The 27,788-nt window shown below is 37.8% G+C and overlaps 3 protein-coding genes across 4 annotated transcripts; 2 read left to right on the forward strand and 1 right to left on the reverse strand.

Annotated features, from left to right (window-relative positions):
• Positions 1-4,136: 4,136 nt before the first annotated feature.
• Positions 4,137-17,336, reverse strand: edrf1 (erythroid differentiation regulatory factor 1). Its single transcript, XM_053509836.1, has 25 exons — positions 16,807-17,336; positions 15,301-15,509; positions 14,204-14,270; positions 13,987-14,112; positions 13,715-13,839; positions 13,474-13,630; positions 12,409-12,504; positions 12,142-12,263; positions 11,690-11,801; positions 11,449-11,596; positions 11,201-11,312; positions 10,967-11,078; positions 10,605-10,871; positions 10,314-10,385; positions 8,586-8,724; positions 8,272-8,463; positions 7,947-8,147; positions 7,386-7,607; positions 6,955-7,181; positions 6,431-6,589; positions 6,164-6,313; positions 5,750-5,903; positions 5,443-5,561; positions 5,132-5,307; positions 4,137-4,748 (listed from the first exon to the last, which is right to left on the reverse strand). Exons 1-25 carry the CDS (start codon positions 16,906-16,908, stop codon positions 4,613-4,615), a joined length of 3,702 nt encoding a protein of 1,233 aa, XP_053365811.1. The 5' UTR covers positions 16,909-17,336; the 3' UTR covers positions 4,137-4,612.
• Positions 17,337-19,247: 1,911 nt separating this feature from the next.
• Positions 19,248-21,298, forward strand: tex36 (testis expressed 36). 2 transcript variants are annotated; one of them, XM_053509847.1, is made up of 5 exons: positions 19,248-19,694; positions 20,075-20,130; positions 20,340-20,477; positions 20,643-20,723; positions 20,966-21,298. In XM_053509847.1, exons 2-5 carry the CDS (start codon positions 20,080-20,082, stop codon positions 21,296-21,298), a joined length of 603 nt encoding a protein of 200 aa, XP_053365822.1. In that variant the 5' UTR covers positions 19,248-19,694; positions 20,075-20,079. The 2 variants fall into 2 exon arrangements, with proteins under 2 accessions (XP_053365822.1, XP_053365823.1); XM_053509848.1 differs by lacking the exon at positions 19,248-19,694 and having other exon boundaries at positions 19,979-20,130.
• A 527-nt stretch (positions 21,299-21,825) lies between these two features.
• Positions 21,826-27,050, forward strand: vcpkmt (valosin containing protein lysine (K) methyltransferase). Its single transcript, XM_053509846.1, has 5 exons — positions 21,826-22,095; positions 22,922-23,035; positions 24,009-24,081; positions 24,177-24,296; positions 24,438-27,050. Exons 1-5 carry the CDS (start codon positions 21,830-21,832, stop codon positions 24,543-24,545), a joined length of 681 nt encoding a protein of 226 aa, XP_053365821.1. The 5' UTR covers positions 21,826-21,829; the 3' UTR covers positions 24,546-27,050.
• The last annotated feature ends 738 nt before the right edge of the window (positions 27,051-27,788 follow it).

Here is a 27,788-nt window from a genome sequence, read left to right on the forward strand (position 1 = left end):
AAGGGTTTTGAATAATATATATTAAGTAATCCATAGATCCTGCGTATAGTTTGTTTTTGGACTGATTTACATTCAAATATTGAATCTAATAAAGAAAGTGCAGAACACTGATGCTTGCCTACAAAGCTAAAAATGGCCCAGCACCCACTTACCTCTCTGCGCTAATTACACCACGAACTGCACCACGTTCCCTCCGATCTTCCAGCACTGCTCGCCTCATCCCACCATCTCTCAGGGATCGAGGGCGGCATTCATCCAGGCTCTTTTCTGTTCTGGCACCTAGGTGGTGGAATGAACTTCCTCTAGATGTCCGTACATCAGAGACTTTGACTATCTTTAAACGACGACTCAAGACGCATCTGTTCTCCAGTACTTGGACTAACCCCCCCCGGGGGAAAAAAAAAAAAAAAACCTCAGATGTGTTGGACTAATGGTACTTAGTTATTAACTTAGTTAACCCAGTGTAAGTATGTATCCAATGTTGTAAACATTAAAGCACTTTTGTAAGTCGCTCTGGATAAGAGCGTCTGCCAAATGCCTAAATGTAAATGTAAATGTAAACATGATAGGAAGTTATTAGAATTCAATGCCACAAAGTTACGAAGCTGCAAGTACCTATAAAAATGTGATTTGGGAATGTCATATTTCTGTATCAACTGTTCGAAGGATGCAAAATTTGCATCAATATAAAGTTCAGACAATGAGACCAAACCCTTTCTAGCCCAAACTCTAAAAGCATCATCTATCATAGATTGAACAAAGATGTATCTTTTAGCAATTTGGGCAGCCTGCGGTAACTCTTTAAGGGAAAATGATAGTCTGAATTGTTTCCAGATTTTAACTGAATGTAAAACAACTGGATTAGAGGTCAAACTAGAGATTGGTTGAATAAGTGGTAATTTGGAATACAATAATGCTATTAGATAAGTGGGCCTAACTGAGCCCCCCTCCAGAATTGTCCAAACAGGGGGATTAATGTCATTATTTAACCAGAACATCAGTGCTCTTATATTGGCTGCCCAGTAATAATACATGAAATTTGGAAGTGCCATCCCTCCTTTTGCATGAGGTCTTTGCAGTATACTTCTTTTAATTTTTGTTTTTTTGTTGTTCCAAATAAAGGTTGAAATCTGAATATTTAATTTGGAAAAGAAAGATTTTGTTAAGAATACCGGAAGGCACTGAAAAATATACAAAAAATTGGGCAATACACTCATTTTTATTGTATTCATTCTTCCACCCAATGAAATGAATGAGGTGGTCCCAAGGCTCAAGATTTTGTTTAAGATTGGATAAGAGAGGTGGATAATTGGGTCCGAACAAGTCTTTATGATCATGCGTAACCCAAATCCCAAGGTATTAAAATTTTTTAGGACTAATTTTAGAAGGAATTGATCTTAAAGATGAAAGACAGACTGATTGCATCACCAACAGGCATTAGTTCGCTTTTCTGGGTATTAACTTTATACTGTTTACAGGGTCGCAGGAAGCCTGGAGCATATCCCACTACACCAAGTACAGGGTGCCAATCCATCGAAGGGCACACACAAACTTTCACACACTCACTCACTTATCGTCTATACCACCTTATCCTGTATACAGGGTCATGGGGGCCTGCAGCCTATCCCAGGAGACTTAGGGCACAAGGCAGGGTACGTCCTGGACAGGGTGCCAATCCATCACAGAGCACACACATGCACACGCTCACACAGACTACAAGCAATAAGGGAGCACCTATTAGCCTAATCTGCATGTTCTTGGACTGTGGGAGGAAACCGAAGGAAAAGCTCAGGAAGAACTCCACGCACACAGACGCTGAGGTGGGAATCGAACCCTCGACGCCTGGAGGGGCAAAGCAATAGTTTTGCATGTTCTCCTTCGTTTCAATAAAATTTTTTCAATTCAATGTTATTTGTATAGCGCTTTTAGCAATTGTCCTAGTCAAGAAGCAACTTTACACAATCAAAAGAAATTATGGAATTCCTCCCGGTACTCCAGTTTCCTTCCTGTGTACTGTGTACTTCCACAGTTCATGAATGCATAATGCAATCTATGTACTGTATAATGTAAAGTAATTGGCATTCCCAAAATTGCCCATTGTGTGTATGTGTGCCCTGCAATGGACTGGCACCCAAGGTCCAAGATGTACACTGCCTTGTGCCCAAATTTTCCTGGGATAGGCTCAGGGCCCCAGCAAACTTGCTTACAAGATAAGTGCTGTAGAACATTAATACATAAATGTATGAATAATACTTTATTATTATTATTTAAGAGAATCATAGAGAGATCTTTTATTCTATTGACAAAACCAATTTTGTGGTTGAGTTAAAACATTACACTTGTACTTTTAACAGTCAGGTTGTCACTGTCCAGGGAAATGAAGGAGTAAATAGCTGTCAGGCAGGACAAGAAGGACACATACAGTATGTTTGAATGCTGTTCATAGGTACAGTTTAGCATTCAACAAAACAATTTCTTAGCACCTAATTACAAAGCTGAGCGTGCTGGGCTTGATCCTGGATCCTAAATCTTCTGACTAAGAGACCTCAGTCAGTCCTGATCACAAGCAGCACCGTTGGTTTGTGTGCAACAATGCACAACAAGATTCCAGTTACTGATTTTGTCAGTGACACAACTGTGGTGGGTTTCGTTCACAAGCAGAGCCGGCCCAAGGCTTAAGCAAACTAACCAGCTGGTAACCACCAGGGGGGCCCCAAGAGAGACAGGTTTTTTTTTTTTTGGTGATATATTAATGGACAGTGGTAATTATACAAAAATGCAATATTTAATGGGAAAAAAGCAACAACAATGTAATATTAAACAAAAAAATGCAATATTATGTTAACTGTAGGATGCAAGCACAGCCAGACTGTATGCACAATCAGACTGTGATTATTGGAGATGATTAGAGGCAGCAGCATTGCAGCAAAACCATCATAAATGTCAGAGTTACAGATTAAGAGTTGTTTTAATTTGTACAGATGTTTTGCTCTTATGCATTTATACTCTTATGAAACTTCCCTAGGAGCACTGTTGAAATATTTTGGAGGTGGAGCACAACCAACTGTTAGATTTATACTGTGCGAATAATCAAGCATTGACAGAAGTCAATTGTATTGGCTGCACAGAGGGGCCCCCAAATAAAATTCTGCTTAGGGCCTCATAAAGGCTTGGGTCGGCCCTGTTCACAAGATTGATGAAAAGAGGAGGTGTTTCAGCCAAAGTGTCCCTAAATGTGGATCAAACTAAAGATATTGTTGCTGACCTTAGATCAAAGAAAAATACTCTCTGCTAAATATCAATGGGTTCCCTGAGGAGATTGCAGAGAGCACCAAATACCTTGGCGTTCACCTGTTGTAAAACCTTAACTGGCTCCTCAACACCAGGTGCATAGTCACGAAAGTTCAGCAGTATCCACTTTTTATCCACTTTCTATAGAGGGACTACTAAAAGCACCATGAGCAGCCCGATCACTGCACAATGTGGGAACTGCACTTACAAGACCCTGCAACCGATTGCAAGGGGAGCTGAGTGCATATGAGTAGCTCTTCTTTCTATGAAGGCAAACAGACACCAAAGCCACCACTGTGGATTACAACATGCACACTTCACACTAACCTTTCACCCTCCAGTCTAGAAAAAGGTACCAAGAAGACTGGATTGACATCAACCCACTCTCAATCAACTGTGCATCCTCTCTGCTGCTAAAATATGGTAACCAACATACTGTACTATATTGGTCATTTGCAGTTTTTCTACAAACCAGGAGGTTGTTTGCATTTAATACATTTCTATCATTATTACGTTGGAATATATTCACAATGGAACTGTGTACTGACCAGAACTGCACATTTCTCTTTTTATACTCTGTAGTCACTGACTGTTTCAATATAAATTGTACTCTCTTACGCTGTTTGCAAAAATTTGCATGAACAGTCCTGTGTTGTTAAATTGGGTTATGTGTAGTCTCATGTAGTTCTGTGTTATTTTATGTAGCACCATGGTCCTGGAGGAACTTTTTCCATTTATTGTTTTCTATACCAACTTTAGATGATAAAAGCTATTTAATATAAGATTCTTTGTATACAACCTTTCCCCTTGATCAACATAAAATTAGCATGAGACAGAATCAAATGTTCAATCAGCTTCCAAATTTTAATAAAGAATTTTCATATAACACACATATGTATAGAAAATACAGCACCAGCTTTATCAGAACTTTCTGTACATTGCCTTATTATTGCACATATTATTATTTAGAACTGTGACCCGTGAAGAAAGAAAAATAAATAAATGATGCTCATTCACCTGAAGTAAAATAGTAAAGCATCTTCCTTTCTTTTGTTTAGAAACAAAAGCTATTTAACTAGTTCACATTATTCAGCCTTAGAAAATATTTCTGCATGTTTTACTTCAATGAATAATATATAAACACAATAACTGAAAAGAATCTTGCATTTAATCAGCCATGAGTGTGAGAACAAGGCACTGCTTGGAGAACTCTACTTTGACAAACGTCAGACGTTTATTAGCCCCGGTCAAACTGGAGATGTGGCAGATTATTCACATTATAATTCTGATGTCTACAGTCACAGGCGGTGTGTCTTGAAGGTTATGTTAGTGAGGCAAGTTGATCAAGAAGTTCCATATAAAGGGCTAAACGCTGGGTCAGGGGGGCATTCTTTTCTGCTCGCAACAGCCTGGAGTAGACCTGCTTGTAGACCTTCACCTGCTCCTCCTCTTTACTGCTGCTTGTACAAAAACAAACACAAAAGCCCATAAACATGATCCATTAGTATGGGAATGCGTGTTATTGGTCTACATGTGTTAACTTTTACTTATGTTTAAATGCATCACCCAATATACAGTATCTTAAAGTGTATTCGCTAGCAAATCTGGCTCATAACATTAAACTAACATTAGCTATACTAGAGAGGTATTGTCTCAGACAAGATTCTGTTACCAGGTGGGCAAGCCGAACGAGCATCTACCATGAGGTGAACTAACTGGATTTTTAATATTACACAATAACATTTATGCTATTTTTGCAGATGCCCTTAACCAGAGCAACGTACACAAAAAAATTACATAACATTTTTTAGGAAATTCTCCTCAGTGTTCTCCTGCTCACCTGAGTTTGCGTTTGCTAGTGGTATTAAGTTTAATCAGCTGTAGAAGCAAAAAAGAAATACTGGGCTCAAAGATGCCCATAAGCTTCACCACTTCCTGTGTGTTTAACCCTGTAGTAGACGCAGGGCTATCTTCAGGGGAATCATCAGGTTTGGCCATGTCTTCTTGTACCACTGCCTGCAGACACAGAGATCAATTCTCTTAAAATGATATAAGGTTATATCATGTATGATGATACATATCATGATGATATTTTTTTTGTTGATTTTTTTTTATTTGTGTCCTGGATGAGCTCAAATTGCAGTCCTATACCTCTTTTTGCAGTTGCTCCTGCAGCTCTTTACAGATTAGGCTAAAGGCATGGCGAGCCTCGAACATTACTTCCAAAGCACCGGTAAGTGTTTTCAGTTTCACTGCACTACTACTCTGTCCTAAAACATATAAGGACACAAATATATACACACAGATTAACATATCTAGGAGATGCAAAAGAAATGCTTTATGTATTATAAGAAACAATATAATAAGGCAAATACACTAATTACTTGCCATAACCCAGAAAAAATATAATTGTAAAACTAAGTTAACAAAGTAGTTTCACCAACAATGTGAGACTGACCTGCCATGGTGAACTCAGCGAAGGCCACCCGCTCCAACAGTGTGCGCAGCAGCTCACAGGGGGCATCACTCAGACTAAGGAACAGACGCACTGCTTTGGAGTAATGCAGCTCTGCTAGAGACCTATGCTGCTTTCGTACACTCTCATCACCCACCTTAAATAAATGCGCACACACACACACTCACATATTATATACATTTTATGCACTGACTATTGGTAAATATTATACCAATAAACTGCACCATATAACTCTGACCTTATATACCTCGTTCTTTATTAAAACACATAATAACAAAGCATTGTTCTTGTTTAAGTTGAGAAGTTATCGAGCATTGAACAAACATCATAAGCATGGTGCACTGTTAAGTGTTCTGAACACCACGGTTAATCTGTTAAGTACAGGACTGAACACACCTGATTACGGTAGCAGCTGTGGTACATAGATGCTAATCTGTGGTGAATGGTCGCTGCTCTGTACTGATATAGTGGCTGGCGGGCTGATTCTGTCTGGAGATCACAATATCTCAGAGACTTCATCATAGATTCTGTGACTTCCCTCTCAACCTGAAACAAACACACACAGAACATACAGTATAAGCTTGCTTCCACAGTGCACACAAAAATACTTCTGCATTATCATATATATAATCTAATGAATTAGTGTAGGTTTGTGTATGTCACCTGCTCCTGAGCTTTACGGGACAGTGGAGCATAGTCCTGCAGAAGTGTAGCCAAGGTGAAGTATGTGGTAGAGAGCTCCCAGTTCACTGAATCCCACACTGCTGCATGGCTCTCTCTACAGCCCAGAACCTTCATGGCCCTCTGATAGTAATCCACTGCCTATGTATAGACACACAGGGAGAAAGAGACATCACACTTTACTTACCAAAACTAATGTAATTGAGAAACTTATTTAAGCAATATTAAGAGAGCTATGCAACAGAAATGACCAAATCCTTTCAGTTGCAACACAACACCAACTAATCATCGCGGTCAGCAGTGAGAATTAAAAAATTAAATCTCTTGAATAAAAAGTCTGTTTATTGTAATGGGAAAAAAATCTCTAATAAATTAAGAAGCGGTATTTATTCCTTAAATGTTCTTTGCAGCTTATAAAATCCCAGTCCTGAATCACACATCTACATTGAATCTATATATACATTAGTATATTACGTTATTCCTAGCTATTCTGTGTGACTGTGTACCTTGTTGTAGTAGAGAGCCTCCTCAGGCGAGAACTCTCCTCGGCTCTCTTCTGTAGTCATGGTGCAATGGGCCTGTGCGCAGATCCGCATCAGTCTGCCGATGTTACACAGTAGCAGGGCCTTGTTTACAGAATCTGAAATGGCCTCAAAATTCTGCATGCCTTTCTCAAAACAAGAGAAGCTCTTCTTCCACAGCTCCTGCTCTGCTGAACACACTGACTTCCGTACTAAGGTGCGAACAGAGCAAAGAGAGAGGAAAATACAATGAAAACATTGCAATATAACATTTAACAGGTTGATGATACCCAATTGAAAAAACCCTAAGAAAGTATACAAGTATATTTTGTATGTATATTCTGTAAAAACTCAAATCCGAGTCAAATACTGTGTATACAAGTATACATACAAAGTGCTATCTCTGCTGCACTCACCTCCTAATTTCTCCGTCTGCAGTGCTGCAGCCTGGTTCATGTAGAAGACGCCCATCTCGTTGCGGATGTTTCCAAGCCGCTTCAGAACCTGAGCCAGCTTCTCTGGGCTCAGTTCTTTCAGACCTTCAGAAGTTAAAATGTCATGGGCTGCTTCATAGCACTTACTGCTGACGAACAGTTGGTACTCTGGGTCAGTGGCCAGGTCAGTGGCCATGTTGAAAGCTGAGAGAGATCGATCATGACACAAACTGAGAAAAAAGTGCTGCTTTTTCTAATAATCCTTACGCCACTATTTAAAAGGGAGGCACGAATCCTCAATGGCTAGTCGTTATAATTTCTGCCTTACATAGTGTAACAGAATAAACCAATTTATTATTTTTATATTATTATAGCTTTTAAATAAATTAGTACATCTATATCTGTTATTATAAGCTTAGACACAAATGGTAACTGAACTGCAGTTTGACACAATTCATCAGTAGAATAACCTAAGAAAATTATGCTGTGGACATGATGCGAGACATGATGTGGATGAAATATACTGTGGTAAGAGAGTGAAACCTTGGCATGAGCTCTCCCGGTGAAGGCAGTGAAGGATCTCCTGGTCATCTCTGGTCTGGTAGCTGTACTCCTCCAGATAGGCAGCTCTGTTTGAGGCATTCTGGGCCAACATCAACTGCACATCTCCACATAGAGACAGACACTGGCTGTGGAAGAGCAGCACAGACGGGTGAAGTCCGCTGCATATAGTGCAATATGCATCTACACACACACACACACACACACACAGAAGAGAGAATTGAACATACAATCAAAACACAATTTAAAATGATTATAATACCGTGTGCTGATATCTGCGTATGCTTTTCTATTCTCGTTCTCTCACCATGACACTGCAGGGACAGTTTGATATAGCGCAGTGCACGGCCATATTTCTGCAGGTTGGTAGCAGCCTCAGCTAGCACGTAGTAAGCTTTCGATGCTTTCAGGAAGAGCTGCAGCTTTATCTGGTGCTGCCAGGAGCCAGGCAACATACCTGAGCGCATGGGCAATTTCAGACCCTCGCCACAGGGAGCAGCTAAACACAAACACAGGAAAAGAGTCAATAAAAGGAGATCATAGTGAAGAAGAAAAAGAAAGAAAGAGCCAGGAGATGAAATGTACAGAAAAAGTAAAAGTATTCTAGCCAATGCTGCTGACCTCTGTCAAGCAACAGAGCGATCTCTTTCTCCACTGCTCTGGCTCCACTCTCCTCATACTTCAGAGGGATAGGAGTGCTGGGGTCAGCCGCCGGAAGGTCACTCTCCTTCTTAATACTGCTATCCACTGCCTTTAGTCCCTAAAGCACAGACAGCAAAATGTTTACTAAACAGAATATTCTCAGACATATAGACATTGTAGTCCAATCTTTTGCGCAAACAATTGTTTTAAATAAAAAGGAAAAAAATTTTTACCTCTTAAGATGTTGGAATTGTAAGGTTCTTTCTAGTATTACAAGGTTATTTGGTTCAGGAAAATAATCATATAATTATAATCAATATTATGTTATATTACAATATATTATATATTTGTATATGTATATTATAATTATATATTATATATTTATAATCAATAATAATAATACATTAATATATAAAAGGCATGCTGCAATTTTTAATCCCTCAACAGACTCTCTCCCCTTTCCTGCGTCTTCCTGCCTGGTACGAAAGTACAGCAGTGCATGATAGTACAGAAAGGCTGTGTTCAAATAATGAGAGCTCTCTAAAACATATGACATGTTATCAGACTGTTCAACTGTCGTATATTTGTAAGCATTCCTCAAGGGCCAGGGGTAGTTCAGTGGTTAAGGCATTGGATTACGGTTCGGAAGATCCCAGGTTCAAACCCCACAACCACCAAGTTGCCACTGTTGGGCCCTTGAGCAAGGCCCTTAACCCTCAATTGCTTAGATGTATAATGAGATAAAAATGTAAGTCGCTCTGGATAAGAGCGTCTGCCAAATGCCTAAATGTAAATGTAAGTGGTCTTGTTATTGAATGTGACTGGCCTGCACTTTTGTGTCCTTTACATACTGTAGTTAATGTCCTTGGATGCTCATTAAATTTAACATTTAATTTGCCAGTGTTAAATTTATTAACAATATTGGATACGTATTTTTAATCTCGGCAGGTTTCGAAACTCATCCAGTGCTGTGATGACTTAAGTATGTGATGTTGCTAGAACTCCCTTCCTGTCCACATGCTGGCTCCTGAGTCAACCAGTGAAAGTCTTCATTATAGTTATCATTATCAGATAATGCTTGCAAAGCATACTTGGTTCATTTACATAGCTTTGGTCCATGGGGTGTTCAAATTTCAATTGATCCCCACTAGAACTTGTGTGAAAGCGGGCCGAGACCTACCTTTTCGCTTGCTTGGTGCGCACAGAGGCTTATATGACAGCGCTCATACTTGTTTAGGTGAACCACACTAACAGAACAACTGCATCATAGTTCATTTAAATCAAACCAAACACGTCAAGCATAAACACACCCTAAGACTTTAACCTCCAACCTTAACAAGAGCAACGGCAACCTCTTTCGCTTCTATACTTCTACTATACTGGTGGTATAAAATGTCCAAAATATATTTAGTGGGCTTTAAATAATTTGATAGAAAAAGTAAGGCTCCAATCAAAGCCATGACTCTACCAAATCCATTAATGTATTGTGTTTATTTATATACAGACCCAGTATTTACACAATATCATATGGAATTTCATATTGTACTGCATTTTTTAAATTACCCAGAGTCTCGCTCCTTTACAATATACTGTAAACGTCCTGTCCTTGACAGTAGTACAGTAAAACACTTAGTAATTCTGATTTCTGTTGATCATTTCATAATTCAATCAATAAAGCAAGACAATTGTAGAACTGAGTGATCCCACCTTGAGCACATAGCCAAGAACCAGTCTACATTTTTCTTCTTTGTCTTGAGACACAGGAAACGAACAGTTGGGCTGGTTGGAAAACAAAAGTTAAAGAGAACAATAAGGTGTGCATACAAATCCTCAAAGCATGATATCTGTGCATCACCCAACCTAATATACATTAATATAGATACACAAACTTCAACTATTTAGGTCTAAATACAAAATCTAATACTGTATGAGATAAAAAAAACAAAAAAACATGCAAGGTTATAACCAGCTCCTGCTACGTAAAGATCATAGGCATACCCTTATCTTGTGAGTTGATGTGTACTTCTCTGGGACAGACAGCTCCTCCACTGATTTAATTATAGCCACAGCCTTGCAGTCCTCTGGATGCTGAGATGACATGCTGTATGAGCAACTGTCATCTTCTTCATCGACCTCATCATCCTCGTCCTCACTATAGCTGTCCTCTGAACCTGCGTTGCGCAGAGACTCCTCGTTGCCCTCCTCCTCACTTGAGTCATCCAGATAAAACAGTTCTGACAGCATGTAGTGAGCTGAGGCAATAATCTAAACAACCACAACGGAAACATGATGAACCACTGTTCTATTAATGAGAAGTTAAGCTGCAACAAAAGGTACAGCGAGACACACAGTGGGTGTACCTGTGAGTGTTTCTCCTCATGCAATAGCTTAACACAATTGAGCAGCAGAGTTCTGATGGTCCCATAGTGTTTCCTATTTTGGTTCTTTTTCAGCATCATATTGCTTGCCACCCTGCAAGTTAGAACGAATCACATCTGTTCAAATCTGTTAACAGCACTCTCCATAAGAACCCAGAGAACACAAAGCACTAAAGTAAACACTGTGAGATAGGAAGCTTGAGATGCAATACATACTTATAAAGTAGCACTGCCACTGGCAAGGTGAAAGGGTTCTGACATTTCTCCTCAGGTGCCTCCTCACACAGTGTGGTTAGGTCATACAGCTTTACAATGTCACTCCCACTGGCTAAAAGTCAAAGTAACATACAGTCAGATGTTTATGATGTACAATCTTTATGAACAAACATTTTGGCAAATTGCATATATACTATATTATTAAACATATTACATAGAAATGGAGACGCTAATGTTCTTAAACTCACCTTTGAAGAGCCAGTATGTGTGTCCCTCTTTGGTACAATTGGATTTAAGAAAAGAAAGGATATTTTGAGCAATGTCTTTCACCACTCTAGTGGAAAATGTAGAATTCTCCAGATCTGGGATGTCCTCTGTCTTTATCATCTCATATTTCTGTTAATAAGAATAGATACAAAAGCTGTACATACAGTATGTACATGTACTAATATGAACAATAATATAGTACTGAATTCACTTAAGCTTTACCTGCACTATGCCATTTACGTGGAAACACATGACAAGCTCTGGTACGTTGCACATCAGATTGTCCAGCCAGTAGTCAATACCAGTAAGAATGTTGATTGGTTTGTTGTTATCCCTAAAAACACATCATATTTACCCAAAATAAATAAAGATACAATGCTAACTTTTACACTAAAGAAATAATAACTTAAACAATGTAAGTGGTGTAACAGACCGCAGCTTACTCAGTTATTTTAAATAGAATCCCGTTACAGATTGTGTATTTTTGTTAACAAGAGGAAAACCACACTGCTACGCAGAGCACTAAATTATTTAATTATAAGCCAGCCAATTACATCCCATTAGGTGCTCTGCATCTAGAAAAAAGTCATTACAGAGTAACAAACAAACAATAAACATATGCTCAAATAACACCGTAACACTGTTACCATAGGACTAGAGACAGAAAATCTGACCTTAGCCGCAGACTCACTGCTGGGTAACGGCCCCCTCCAAAAATGGGCATGTTGGATCCCACTAGCATGTGGATGTCTTCAAAAGTCCAGAGGATGTTCCGCACAAAGTCATTTTTTAAACCCTGCATCCATAAGAGAGTAGCACAGCTACATAATACTGTTAAGCCATAAAATGTACCACAAACTGCTTTATTATGCCTTGGATTAAGAATAAGCACTTGGGCCTTGAATCAAGACTCCCACTTCATTGATGTATGAGCCCATTACCTGGCTGTTCTCTCTTTCATTAAAAAGTGTCGGCAGGTTCTGTTCTTTAGGACATGAGGTGACATGGCCTAGTGCATACGTGTTTTCCACTCGCTCCTACAAAATAAAATAAAATATCACAAAAAATATAACTACTAACCTTCTAAAAGCAGTGACCTTAAATGGGGTCCAGGAACCCCAAAGGAAATAAGAGAACACAGTTATGTGTGTTAAAACTCCCTTTATTTCTTTACATAATCCCCTGCTACACTAAATAGCAGGAAAATCCAGCGTTTGACTAGTGCTTGGATACCATCAAGGTAGAAAGTTTTTTTTTTTTTTTTTTAGTATGCAGGTGCCATGATCAGACTGCTCTTCTTATCCTACGCGGTTTCGCGTGGTGGCCATAAGTATAGTTCATCATGATTCACCGCGAGTTTTTGGCGCTGTGAGTACGTTTCCATCTTTCCGAGCGAAAAAAATTAAACATGTTTAATTTAAAAACATGTTAATTTGTAATAGGTGCATAAACATGTTTAATTTTTTTGCTGGTCCTTACAAAACTTCACGGAACATCATAGGTGAGATAGGGGTATTAATGTGCAAATTGTACTGGCGAATGATTGTGTGTATAGTTTCCACAGACAGATGGGTCTTTTCTGCAAGTTGGGAAGAACTCATCCACCGTTTTTCAAGGATCAGGCGTTCCACTCTGAATATTCACAGGAATGAGTCCAGTCGACCCGGCCCACCTCAGCTCAATCACAGACGTACAGCCTTCTTTAAAATGGTGAGTCTCATCACTGTACCATGCTGGATGTCTTTTGTTAAGGCCAATCGGTTTTACTCCTTCATTAATGAGAAATTTCATTACAAATTCTAGTTTGACTTGAATCCCCCTTGTAATAGGTGCATAAACATCATCAACTTGGACCCAGTGTGTTCCATCACAATGTTCAGGTATAAAAGGTTCAAGCATAAAAGGGAAAATAAGCTCTAATAAATAGACAAAATATCACTGTACAAAGTTCAAAGTGTTCCCGGCTCTTTCTCTCTCTCATACACGATAGAACACCAAGGGAGTACCTGCTTAGGAATAGAGGACTGGTCTGAATCGGACGTTGAGCTGCTGAAGGTAGCAGGCCAGGATGGTCCATATTCTGAGCTTCCACAAGCTCCCTCGGCTTCAGCACAGCTGTCTGACTCTGAGGACACAGGCTCTGCAGCACAATCTCCATTTATACTGAAAGACAGGACACACCTCTTATTATGGGTGCAGAAAGATGATAAACATTGGTGCAATATTCCATGTAACACTGGAACTCACCTGTAATAAAGGAATTTAGAGAGGATGGCCTTTTCATACCAGTGCTCTTTACTTTTCTTCTTTCTCTGCCACTTCTGGTCAATGAGCCGCTGGTAAAATTCCTTCAACCATGTCCAGTCTCCAGTCTACCAAAAGAAAATGACATTCTATAACGCTTTGGAATTAAAACTTGCGAGCAGTTAGACAATCTCTCACAGTGTTGTCCATTAGAGAAATAAACTAAAAAGAAGCTTCTAAGGAGTGAAGATACTAATGAAAGAGAACAGACTCACGTGTGACGATCTCATGAATAGCTCTTGAATATCGAGCTCATCTAGCAGCAGAGTCCTGCCCACACGATGCACTGCCATGCTGACATGAGACTTACTGTACGGGATCTTCAGCAGTTTCTTTATGTTCTGGCAAACACACATTTGAAACAGTTATCTCTCATTAATGTAGCTCTATATATTCACCATATAGTTATGATAAAAGACAAACAGAACTCACCTCAGAGTCAGACACCACATCAACATCGTTGCCGATGGAGTCAATAAATTCATAAGCCATACCAAAACTAAAACAAAAACAAAGTACCACATGATTCAAAGATATAACTAATGCACACAGCTAAGTATAATAAATTGTTTAGCCCCTCAATAATGTTGTCTGGTTTATGTTTTAATGCAATATAATACCACACCTTTTTTTTGTCATTATAATCAACAAGTGAGATACTGTCTAAGTCTAAGTTATCAAACGTTATTGATGACAAAGTGTGGAAAACAATAAGGAAGAAATTTAACGCCTACCTGAAGTAAAATAAATGATATAATAATTATAAATAGTGAACTTTTTAGTTTGGGTTCAAATCTTTAAAAGATGGGTCTTTTTTGGAGAGGGCCAGGCAGTGTATTTGGGGTGTTCATTTTACCAACATTAGACATTGGGTTGTCTAAAGCTGTCCCAACATTAGACAACTATTAAGATCTTTTATTCTTATTAGGTGCTTTTAATTAAAATGCATGTGTGTGCTAAGGTACTAACAAAAACAATGATTATGACCTATTCTGGCTTATAAATCAACTAGACAAATAAACAGTTTAGATTATTGTGTGTAAAAGCTCAGCAGTTATAGACATTCTGAAACTAGCATATCTAGAAACAACAGTCATGCCATGTTCAAGATCACTGAGATGACAACCCTTTCTCCATTCCGATGGTTGGTGTGGACATAAAGACCTAAAGCTGTTGCCCTGTATCTGCATAAATTTATGCAAAACTTTCATGTGATTGGCTGATTGGATAATTCCATGAATGAGTATGTGTACAGGTGTACCTAAGTGTTCTGCAAGTGGATATTCATATAACCTGCCATTTTTAATAATGGTGAAATTGAAGAAAGGTTCCTATACTGTAGGTATAAGTGGTTTCCTAGTCATTAAAGACAAAAAACAACACCTAACCACCAAACAATCCATTATTCTACACATACTTTAAATGGGTTAAAAATTACATGTTCATTGCTCCCCAATGACTGTGATGTCATAAATAAAAAGGTATTAGGAAAATCGATGAGTGTGAAGGAGGCATTAAAGCAGCCATACCTAGAGAAGGGCTTGCTTTTGCTGCTGGAGCCAAACACAGTTGTACCGGCAGAGCCGAGCTGAGCGCTCTGTCTGAGCCAGTTTGCTGGCGGAAGCTTGAGATCAGTTTTCTCCTGAAGGAGTGCATAGGTGGTTGGAGGTGGCGCTGCAGAGTACTTCACCACAGCTCGACTCTTCACCTCATTGTTGCAAAGACATAAAACTGGCCCCTAAGAAAGAGATGACTTAGTTAATCAGACTTGCAACTAAATGAATCAATCAATATTTGAAAATAAATAAAATTAACAAACAGCTGATTGTTCAGAAAATATATGGTCTTGCTTTATATACTGCCATTGTAAAACTTCTGCAGGCTAAGAAAGTACAAAAATGTGCTAGAAATTGGTAAAGATGTTTTTCTTGTTTTCTAGTATTTGTAAAATGCAATCAGTTGCACTGAGCTAACAGCTTTCAGGACTGTCAGTGCTACTGCATGCTATTGAGTCAGTGTGAAGTTTCAGGACATTAAATATTAATGAGTGTATTTCTACACTAATGTAGAAAAAATGCTTCTCTACTAACATGCAAAAATGCCGCTCACCTCACTGAACGTGCAACTGACTCTAGTGTAAACTAGAATTACTGTGTTAATTAAAATGTTGGCTTTGCTTTTAATCCATTTATGGTTAAAACTTCATACTAAACTTTATTTAATGATCTTCATACTGAGAATAATTAAGGCCATCTTAACTTCATCTTCTATTCCACTTATCCTGTGTACAGGGACACAGGTGGCCTGAAGCCTACCCAGCCAATTCCTAGTCTTCTAATTAATACTTCCCCTTTTCATTTGTCCCCCTCCTTGTCACATCTACTTTGTCCTATATTCAAATGCACATGTCTCGCTATTGGTTTATTACCCCACTTCTGTGCGCTTTGTTGTTTTGTCTTTCTCCACACTAAACCTTTGCCCTCTGACTTTGACAATTTAATATTGACCTCAACATCCACTATTTTGGTTTGCTTATTTTGCCAACTCGCCTGCTCTTTTGTTTCCCCTGGATACCTGAAAGAGAGATTTTTCCTGTGTCTACAATTTTTTAGTTAGCTAACTGGATTTCATACACAAGATCCTGGTGACCTTTGGCTGTACCAGTCACTACATGTCAGTGGCTAACCTTCTCAGCCCATTTTAATGCATCAGTAATATACACTAAGACAAAACAGTACATACATTAAGACAATTACATACACTAAGACAATCAAATGTTCAGATGTTCATTTGCTACTCTCACAGTGGGCGGTCTTAACAAAAGCAGGCTGTGAGTTGCACAAAGATGCATTAATATTACATACTTATTTCATATTCAGATACATCACCACTTGGGTTTTATAGTCACTTAGAAATCATGTAAATCTTCAAAAATAATCATTTATGAAGATACATGTTTAGTATCGCAGTGACAATATTCTAAGATAACACACAGAGGGATTCTGTTGTTTATAAAGTCTCTGTCATGTTGTTACCTGTTTTGTGTCCTCACTGGCCGAGCTGTCTGCTTCCATTTCTTCCTGTTTGTGGTGAGGACACACAGGAGGCAAGTCCTTCCCCTGCTCTGCAGAGCTCATGTTGAATTGGACAGCACTATTCACTCAGCTTTCTCTCTCTCTCTCTCTCTCTCTCTCAGCCCATCCAGAAACTTCCAGATCAGGAAGCCACACCACTTCTTAGGTAACATTCACAAGCTGTCATGGTTACTGACCTAAACCTGTCTCAAACTGTCTAAAGTGTACTTGGCTAACTTCTAAATAACACCAGTCAATAACTAAAGCTTCTTTAGAGGACACATTTTTCGCACCTAGCCCTGCATCCTAGCTAATAATAAACACCATTGCCCCTCAAAAGAAATTGTCACATTTATCTAACCACACCGTCAAAAATATTTATTACAAATAAGCACGTCACGGTGTTTGCTTTTTTGTCGCAAACGCGAAAAACAGAAAGTAATAATCGTACAGCTCGCTGGAGAAACAGTTACCATCACCACCAGTGCTGAACGTGCTTAACCCGGAAGCACACGTGACGTCATCCAAATGTTCTAGAAAAAGAGCGCTTGTTATAAATGTAAGCTGTTTTTCTTATCGTTCATTATTAAGCAAAGTATATATATGCTGTAATGCAGGGGTTTTTCAAACTGAAAATAATTCAAATTCTGGAACGATTGGAATGGTTCCGTCTGGACGATTGGTCATGCAATAAAAAATTACTTTTATTAAACTTGCGGATAAGTTATAAGGGTATAACGAACAAAACACATTCAAACCTAGTGGGGGTGGGGACAAAAATAAACTCTAAACTTTAAACCAACATAGCAAGTTTCATACTAAACTACCAAACAAATAATGTAATTTAATTAAAAAGTGCCACACACTGTTATTTCATTGGACCGCCTTTGCATTGATTATGCAACGTCAGAACATTTATTTCAGCCCAGAGTCGCATCCACTATGTTGCACTACCGCCCCCTTCTGGTCATGATCTGTCTATTCGTTTCTCTCCAATATCTTGTATTGATTATGTGAAGTTTTCTTCAACACATCCCAAAGATTCTCAATTAGGTTAAGGTCTGGACTCTGTGGTGGCTAATCCATGTGAGAAAATGATGTGTCACAATCCCTGAACCACTCTTTAACAATTTGAGCCCAATGAATAGTGGCATCCACCAGCAAGCTGGCTTAATGTTTAGCTTTGTCGCCTTGCACCTTCAGGGTCTGGGGTAAATTCTTGCCTCGGGTCTGTTTGCATAGAGTTTGAATGTTCTCCCTGTTCTTGTTGGCTTTCCTCCGGTTTCCCCCCACAGTCCAAGCCCACATTAGTCATTCAGTATATTCAGCTCATCGGCTGACTTCATGTATGGGCACTTAATGTCGCTGAACCTTGACCTGACCAACAGAAGCAACCCTAGATAATAACACTGCCCCCACAGGCTGGTACGGTAGGCACTAGACATGATGAGTGCATCACTACATTACTTTTTTCCAGTGCTCCATAGACCATTCTTTATGCTCCCCAGCCAATTGAAGCTTCTTCTTGGATTAGCCTTAGTTTATTTTAAGGCAACACAGCTGTTTAGTCCCAATCACTTGAGTTTTGTTCACATTGTGAACGTGGAAAAGCTCCTACATTCACTATTAACATATTGGATTTTGTTTGGAAGAACAAGGTTTATTACATAAAAAAAACTGTATTAATAAATGCAATGGGAACATGGATTTTCTTGACTTGACAATTATGAATTCTACATTTAAAATGAAATATTGGTTTAAGAGTAACATCATCTTAGTTGGTGAATTACTTAAACCCACTGGTCGATTCTATGCTTTTAAATAATTTCGCTCTGCTATTATAAAAGAGCACATTTTCAACCTTTCTTTGTCACTGTACCTCATGTAATGGCACACTTGCATTGTTTTACCAAATGTCGGATGTTCGGCTGCTCCCAATTAATGGTCGCCAAAGTGGACCATCCAATCCGCACACAATTTGTCGAGAAACCTACCACTGAACCTCTAAATTTTTCTTTTTTTCCCTATATTTTTTATTATTTATATTTTTATTATTTTAAATATTCTACTGTACAGTATATTTCTATTTTTATTTCTATTTTTACGTACAGTATATTTCTATTTTTATTTAAATTGTATCCTAGTTAAATTTATTTTTTTATTGTATTTCTTTTATTCATATTTATTCTTATATATAAGCTTTAATTCTCTTTTTAAGGTCACTGGCGTTCGTATAGGCATTTTACTGCATATCGTACTGTGTTTGACTGTGTATGTGACAAACAAAATTTGTTACAGTCTTACAGTAATATAGCTTGGGGGAAAAAGTCTGCACATTACATTATAAATAGGTTTTAATTAACAAGATAGATATCGTATAAATAATTCGTATTGGATTTTTAAAAAGTTAAATGAAAAAACCCACTGAAACCAACTGCTATTTTAGTAACCCTGCTTCTGAAACCATTTCTTTTTTTCGAGTGTTATTTACTGTTTCATCTTCTTTATTTATTTTTGCCTGTATTTATTTGCTATTTACTGCTTTTTATAATCCTCCTGGCTACATTGTGTGTTGTTTTTTTTGTTTCGTTCCGAGGAAAAAAGTTCGCTGACCCTTGAACTCTATGACGTTAAAATGTGGGGGAGGGGGGACCCTGTTAGCTGACCCTTGAACTATTGTGACGTAAACAACATATGCTCGCTGGCTGTCAACGTTGCCATGACAACAGTGTCAAACAGTGAAAGTGTTATGTTTGGTTTTAATCTCGGGTCAGGATCGCAGTAACGAGCTCCAAATAGACTACAGAATTCACAGTTTATTGATAAGGATAACGCGTTTTTCTTCCAAAGTAGGAAACATACACTTTATTTCAATGGATTATTGCATTCCTAACATGGGTCTGAGTTGTGAAAAACTCTAATGCTCTGATAAGCTCAGTGTTTGTGATGTATAGATAATTAGATATATAGATATAATTAATCTTATAATATAGATATAATATAATGTCAACTTAACACGCTACATTTATGTTAAACTATTTTTCTATACCGTATAGTATTTATAATACCGTATTAATTACATTATAAATATAATATGTATTCTAATATACTGCATTATGTGCATTCTGTTGTCTTGGATACAAGTGTCCTAGAGAGAGCAAGGCAGTTTTAGCTTAGTGAGACTTTTGGGACTTTGGTTTCTTTACTGGTATAAATGCTACTTTAACAGATATTATGACTAAAGGAGGAAAGAGATACGCAAATATGGACCAAGATGGCAGATGGGTGAGAGTGATTCTAAAATACTGTAGCTTTTATCTGTGATGCTCATTAAGTATTCAAAATGTATCAGTCCGATTCAGAAAAGCCTTTTACAAATGCAGTAATAAAATCTAATATAATATAAGATAATGTAAAGTTATATAATATAATATAATATAATATAATATAATATAATATAATATACAGTAGTATAATATATTTTTTTTTTATAGTTTGCCCATGTTGACTCACAACAGTGTAAGGTAACACGAGAAGCCTGTACCACCACAGGAGCCATGCTATCCCAGGGCACATCACAACGCATGCAAGAACAACAGAGATTTCCCAAAAAATGTATCAGCCATGAAAAGGTTAAAGGCTTCGTGACATTAACTTAAGCAAATTTTCAGGTCATGCATGATAGTACAGTATTTAGCTGGTTGTTAGTATGGGTTGATAACTGTGATTATTATGTACTATTTATCATAAACTTGCTACTAGTAAGAAATATATATATATATATATAATTTTTTTAGAAGACAATGAGCAGGACCTATCCATTTTCAACGCATGATAACCGAAGTTCACTGCAAGAAAGTATAGAGACCTATGATGAAGTAAGTCTGTTCACACCATAACAAATGTACAGTAATAACCAATGTAGTCCAATATAGAGGACTGAGTAACTTTATATATAACTAACTATAAGGTACTATATAGTATATGATAATAGTATGATAATATATATGTTCATATGCTCAATCAATGCTCTTTAAAGATGTAAATAGAAATTTAGGTCGAGAGAGACATGGCATTAATTAGGTGAATTATTAATTAGTCAATGTGTATTTGCTTGTAGGTCTTGGGTCGTAAGAAGTGTCTGGATGACCGCCGACAGCATAAATCTCACTTCTGTCTCTGTCATGATGGCAGTGTGTGTGCAGTAAGTTTGGGGAGCAGGGATAATTCAATATATCAGAGTGACTTTCTGACCCAGCAGAACACAGAGAGCACAGAAGGCACACAGGGCAGCCGCCGTTTTCCCAGGAACCACCTAAAGAAGTCACAGCAGGCTGCAAAGGCCCAGGCTGAAGAGCGTTACATGTGGTTTGGAAGGCATGATATGAATCGCCGCATACCTCTCAGTGTACTGGCAGCTGCCAACCTCTCCTCAGGAATACCTCATTCATAGAAAAGAACATTAAAACATTCCTGTGTGTTTTTGTTTGTTTTTTAATATTACATTTACGGTATTATTAGTATTCTAGTACCATATGAAGGCACACAATGGGAGTACCATATGCCTGTGTAAACACATTTTATGATACATAATTAACTTTAATTATTTTGACAAGGTTTAAAATCATTAGAGTTAAAACAATTGATTGTCTATTAAGCTGCAATAGCTACATTCTACCATTAGAGGGAAGTCAAGAAATACAAATACTCCGGTTCAAAATGAATGAATGAATGAATGAATGTATAATTAAAAATCAATAACGATATATTACCTTAATAGTAATTCGATTTGTGTCTACGAACGTAACTTAACGAAATTAAAGGCTTTATAATTTTAAATTAAATACATCAAAATATTTATTAAAATACTGTATAACATCAGACAGGTTAAATTGAACCTATTCCAATCTGGCAACCCGTGGGTTGCTATGGCGCCGCTCCGTCTTCGAGCTTTCCCATTGGCTGATCTGAACCCGGAAACAACATGGCGGTCTCACCCGAGCAGCAGATTTCGAGCTCTTATTTTGTTAGAGAAATTGAGAAAAATGACGGCTCTGTTTTGAAACTATATCAGTATAGTACAGGCGATGTAGGGTGCGTGGTTTGGGACGCGGCCATTGTGCTATCAAAATATCTCGAGACAGAGCAGTTTTGTAATTCCCAGTCAGGGGTCAGTACATGGTCCTGCAAACACATGATTGAGCTTGGCGCTGGAACAGGACTGGTTGGTATCATGGCCGCATCTTTGGGGTAAGTTACAGATGCAGCAAAACAGGAAACCAGTCAGTGACGGAAGGTCCTTGTGTGCCAATTAAAACATTAAAGAGTAGGGAGGAGCGGAGTGTAGCAGCGGCCAGTTGTAAAACTATCAAGCGACTCTCAAACTAGGCATGCGCAGTAGCATTCTCTGTTGTGTGCAAAAGAGCAGCAATCTAAATAAAGCTCTGACTCCTGATCTGGGAAGCACTTTACTCATGTTTATTTTCTGTACATATAAAACCAAAGTGTACTAGTTTGGGTTGCAGTGTTTTTGACTGTCACATGGCATGACTAAGTAACATTTGATTACGCAGGATTAGTTGGTATGAGGTCATAATTGATTACTCTAGACAGTTCAATTCATACTGCAAAGTAATAAAGCTCAAAGATTGATGCACATTAACGGTTTTTAATGTGATTTCCATGACATTCTATCGAATTAAATTATATATAAAGATAAAATGCTTTATCTTCAGCATATGCTTTACACCTACAGAACAAGAGTTTTTTAGCAAAAAAGTATTTTACAAAAAAGTACTTGTATTTTCACCAAATTTTATTTGTGATGTTACAAATTTATCAGTTTATTTTTCATATTGGTTTTTTAATATTTACAAAAAATGCGACCAAACTGACCACACTTTTCCTGATGTGATGAATGACTACTACTACTGAAACCTGCTCACAGCTGCTCTTTAATAATTTTCTACCCCCCTCCGTGGAGCTGTAATTTAGAGTATTGATGTGGTCACTTGTCGGTGAGTTTTGCCACGGTGCAGGTTGCTGACTTTTCACCTGGCCTGTTTTACCCACACAGAGCCAACGTCACAGTGACAGATCTGGAGGATCTCCAGCCTCTTCTTGAACTAAACATCCGGGAAAATCGAGACCTCCTCAGTACAGGCTCAATTACAGCCAAGGTACTGAAATGGTTTGTACTGTCATTCTGGTTCTCATTTTTCATTTTTAGATTAACGTAGCACACAGCAGACAGACCCAAGGCAGGACTCATATCCGCAACTCTAATGGTGTGAGCTGACAGTCGCCTTGCCACCGAAAATCCCACTAAATTTTATCTGTGTTCTAAGTAGCTAAGTTATTGGGAAAAAGTCAGCGTTATAGATGATAAGAATTTGGTTGGACAGCAGATTGTCTAACAGAACTCATTTTAGATAAATTGTTTAAAAATGAAAAATCTAATTGGTCCCGTATAAAAAAAGCAGCTGGTTACTTTTTAGGCAAAAGCAAAAACAGAAGAAAACTATTACACAGTCTACTAAATTGTCCACATTAGTTTATGGAGATATTTTGTATCCTCTATATCAGTGTTTGCAAACCCTATGCCAGGGTCTTTACAGCACTGAAATGTGCAGAGAAGGTGGTCTTCCAGAACCAGGGTGGGGTACCATCGCTCTTTATTCGGGCTGCCACAGAGCCATTTGAGATATTACACAAGATAGCTATTATTATACTCACCACTGGGAGTTATATGAAAAGGTCGGATGTCATCATTGACCTAGAAGGCATCCACATACCTATCTGTGTCTTTCTCTATACAAGTTGTCACGATAGCATAATCATAACACCACATCACAGTAGAGACTACTTTTAAAAGTTCTTTATATCAGTTCTGACTTGGGGAAGACTATGCACCTAGAGTTGCAGTGCATCTTGAAGTTAAAAATTTTATTAGCTAATTATTACTAATAGTGATTGTTTAAACTAATTGTTACTGTTTTCACATTGTTTGCATCTTGTTAATTGGTATATAATGTTTTAGTTTTTTCTTTATTGTACACAATGCTCTTTTATAAAAGATATTGAAGTCTCTTGAGGCTTAGCCAACCAACTAACCACAACTTGTTATAATATCTAATCAATAATATGGTTGGTTCCTTTACAAGGGGTGGAAATGTGACTGACTTCTTACCATATCCAGATTATATTCTAATGGCTGACTGCATCTATTATGAACAGGTAATAATCCATCCTTTACCAGTTACGCTGCATTAAGTTTATTTGTGTTTGTAAGAGATCTGTTTTAACTGTTCATGATCTAATAACATTTGCAGTCTGTGGTGCCGCTTGTAGAGACCTTGAAGCTCTTGGCCGGACCTGAGACCTGCGTTATCTGCTGCTATGAGCAGCGCACTATGGGAGTTAATCCTGAAATAGAGAAGAGATTTTTTGAGGTGGGTACAATCAATCAATAGCCTTCATGCCTCAGATTGAACATAACTGACTTGAGAATGCATACTTGGAGAAGGCTTAATTGCTTTTCATACATTGTTTTGTGATCTCTTTAACTTTCCTCCACTGTGTGTGTTATATAGTTGTTGTTGCAAGATTTCAAGGCTGAGAAGGTGCCAGCCGAACGACAAGACCCTGAGTTTAATAGTCCTGACATTCACATTCTACGTCTACGGCGCAGACATAACTGAATGGTTTTAAACATTTATGCATTTGGTTCAACATCACTGCTATGAGTTATTACTCAAAAATCTGAAAAGAATTACACTTGTGTTAATATATTCTAAACTGTCCAATATTAACTGACTCCTGTGGAAGACTCGGCTCTCTTGACTTGAGTTTTCTTTGTGAAAGATGAGCTAGACAGGTTCACCAACTAATCTAATCTGCATGTCTTTGGACTTGAAGGAAACTGGAGAAAACCCAGCAAGCATGGGGAGAAAATGTTTTGAGTTCATTGATGTGAAATAAAATGTATTAGTGCATGTTGTATTACATATTACATAAGACAAGTATACATTTAACACCTAAAGTTTATTAGGAAAATTAAATATTGGGTTGAAAATTCTAGAAACAAGTCTAAATCATTGAGACTGCATGTTTAGACCTATAATGAAATATTAAAACCATCACTGAAATAGTAATATTAATGTATATTATTGTAAAAGTATTAATGTATTATAGTTATAATTATGACAGTATAATAATGACACATTCCTGTCTGTTTTTTTTTTTTTTGAGGAGCAATATCGGTATAAATCTTAGGTTTAAATAACTGTGCATTTTTAGTGCAGCTGCTGTATACGATATATCAAGGAAAAATTCACTAGTAAATTTCATACTTTCTACAAAGGATTAAAATATCTTAAGTCTGGTTTGATTCTAAAGAGTTGTAAATAAATCCATTTCAGGCTCTGTGGATTTATGCCATTCTTTGAGTCTCTGTCTTCAGACCCTGTCTCCTGACTCTGTTTAGACAGATGGTACTTTTTTCCCCCTCATCACTGTATCCAATCCAGTCTTTTTCCTTGAAGTCATTAAAATATTTTCCATCCCATTTTGCTCTTGTTACTTTTAACCACTGTAGAAAATAGCTGTGCTTTTCGGCTGGTGTACTGCTACAAACCTTTATATCATATAATCCGTACGGTTAAGTTCTGTAAATACTTTTAATATTTTATAATTTTAATGATTTTATAATTTTACTATTTTTATTTGATTGATGATGCAGGTTCAGTGCAAATCCTTGCAATACATTTGATTAGATAATACATTTAGCTATAAAGTATATATGGCCTTAGGGAGGTAATTTAACCTCTCAGTTTTTTTCCTTCAAACAAACTGTATGTAATTCTCATTTCAAACAGCAGGTGCTCTAGTGAAGCACATCCAGCACGTGGAGAAACCTGAACTTAAGTGTAACAGATAGACACGATCAACTTTTAGAACTGACGATTAAAGAACATAAAATATTTCATAATATCCTACTAATGTTGATGTTTTCTGGGAGCAATTAATACTTTATAATAAATTTTGAGAAAAATCATTGTAATGGTCTGTATTTTGTGTGTCTGTCAAAAATAATAGAGAAGTCAGCAGGTTAGGTGAGACAATGCAGTCTGCAGTGTGTTGGTGGCCAGCAACCCCCAGCCTGTGTTAGGGGAATTCTGCACTGGGGAGATTAGCACAAAGATTAGGGCACTTTCACAGGCCTATAGCATGAAGCAAGGTCTACGCTCCTCTAGTCAAACATAAGCCTCTCATTGCCTTTCACAGAGCCGCTGTTTACACAGCAGCACGGCTATCGTTGCCACGTGCGTCATCCTGCCTGTTTCTCACACAACCAGAACTTTTTGGCTATTCAGAAATATTTCCTGGAAGTCTGAATCATTTCTTTTTATGAGGTACCTTTATACAATCAAATATTCATTGAACATGTATCCAGTAAGTATTATCATAGAGTAAGCATAAATGACTTCTTCAGTGGCCTCTGTGAAAACTTTACATGTTCTCCTCTTGTTTATAGATTGCTAATATTGATTTTACAGAATTACATGCAAAAAAAAAAAAAAAAAATCGTTAGGGGGTGGAAATGTTACATTTATCATTATTTGGACACAGACAGCATGGTGGCCTCGCACCTCCAGGGTCCAAGGGTTTTATTCCCACCTCAGGAGTTTGCATGTTCTCCCCATGCTTGCTGGGTTTCCTTCGGTTTCCTCCCACCCTCCAAAGAAATGCAGATTAGGTTAGTTGGTGTTCCCCAACTGCATGTAGTGTGTGTGTGCCCTGCGATGAATTGGCAACCCTGTCCAAGGTGTACCCATCCTCGTGCCCAAAGTTTCCTGAGAAATGCTCCAGCCACCCGCAACCCTGTACAAGATAAGCGGTATAGAATATTGATGTATAGATATATGTATAGATAAATTATTTGGACACAATGTATGTCATCTTATACTAAAGTATCTGAAGCCCCTTTCACAGTTGTAACAGTCTTTGCTCACACTAACTGCAATTCACTTTTTCCACACATTTTATACAATATACCACTAATCTGATTAATGTGATAAGAACTGACATGAAACAAGTGATAAACAGGTCAACTGCTATTTGAATCACAAGTAAAAATGGAGCACTTAAAAACCACAAATGTTTTCTCCATATTGTTTGTTTTAAAGATTAAAAACCCAATTCATTTTTTTGCCATTAGGTCATATTTTTTAAAACCCATGCTGGCTCATACCATGAAGACGTGTGAACTGAGGAAAAGAATCATCATAATGAGTTCCATAAACCACATCTCTTCATAAAGCCTACCCGATGGTGCATTTCATCCAAAAATATTGGTCTACTATTCCCGTACTTAGAAAAGTAAATTACAACAAATCCCATGCTGGGATTTTTTTTTGTCCTCAGAAGGAGAATAAAAAAGCTAATAAAGTAAAGACAAACCCTTAATGCATTTTCCAACCCCGCAGAGAAGCGGTTCAGTGGTTCATCCGATCCATCAAATGACTGTACCTTTTATTAATATTATGAGATATTTTTGCTCAGTGATCAGACATCACATCATAACAACAGTTTTTTTTAGCTGGGTAGTATTACTTAATATAGTATCACGCACCCCACAAGGTACTATATTAAGTATATATAGTACTCCTCTTTCTTTCAGTTGGTATGAGGACAGAGTAGTAAAATTAACTTTCCCTTTGAAAAACTGGAAGAATAAGTACTTTAAACTATATAATCAATTAAACACATTAATTATTTTCTCCTTGTTGTCCTTATAACCGACAGGTGGCATGCATGATATGGACTCGCGCATTGTTGTAGAGCAGTACAGTAACAGTGTCATGTTAACAAGTTTGTGTTTAAGTGTATATGAAGTTTTATTGAACACAGTCTCATCTGGTCTGGCTTTTCAAATAGTCCTA

This window comes from Clarias gariepinus, chromosome 13 (assembly GCF_024256425.1).
Source record: "Clarias gariepinus isolate MV-2021 ecotype Netherlands chromosome 13, CGAR_prim_01v2, whole genome shotgun sequence".
NCBI lineage: Eukaryota > Metazoa > Chordata > Actinopteri > Siluriformes > Clariidae > Clarias > Clarias gariepinus.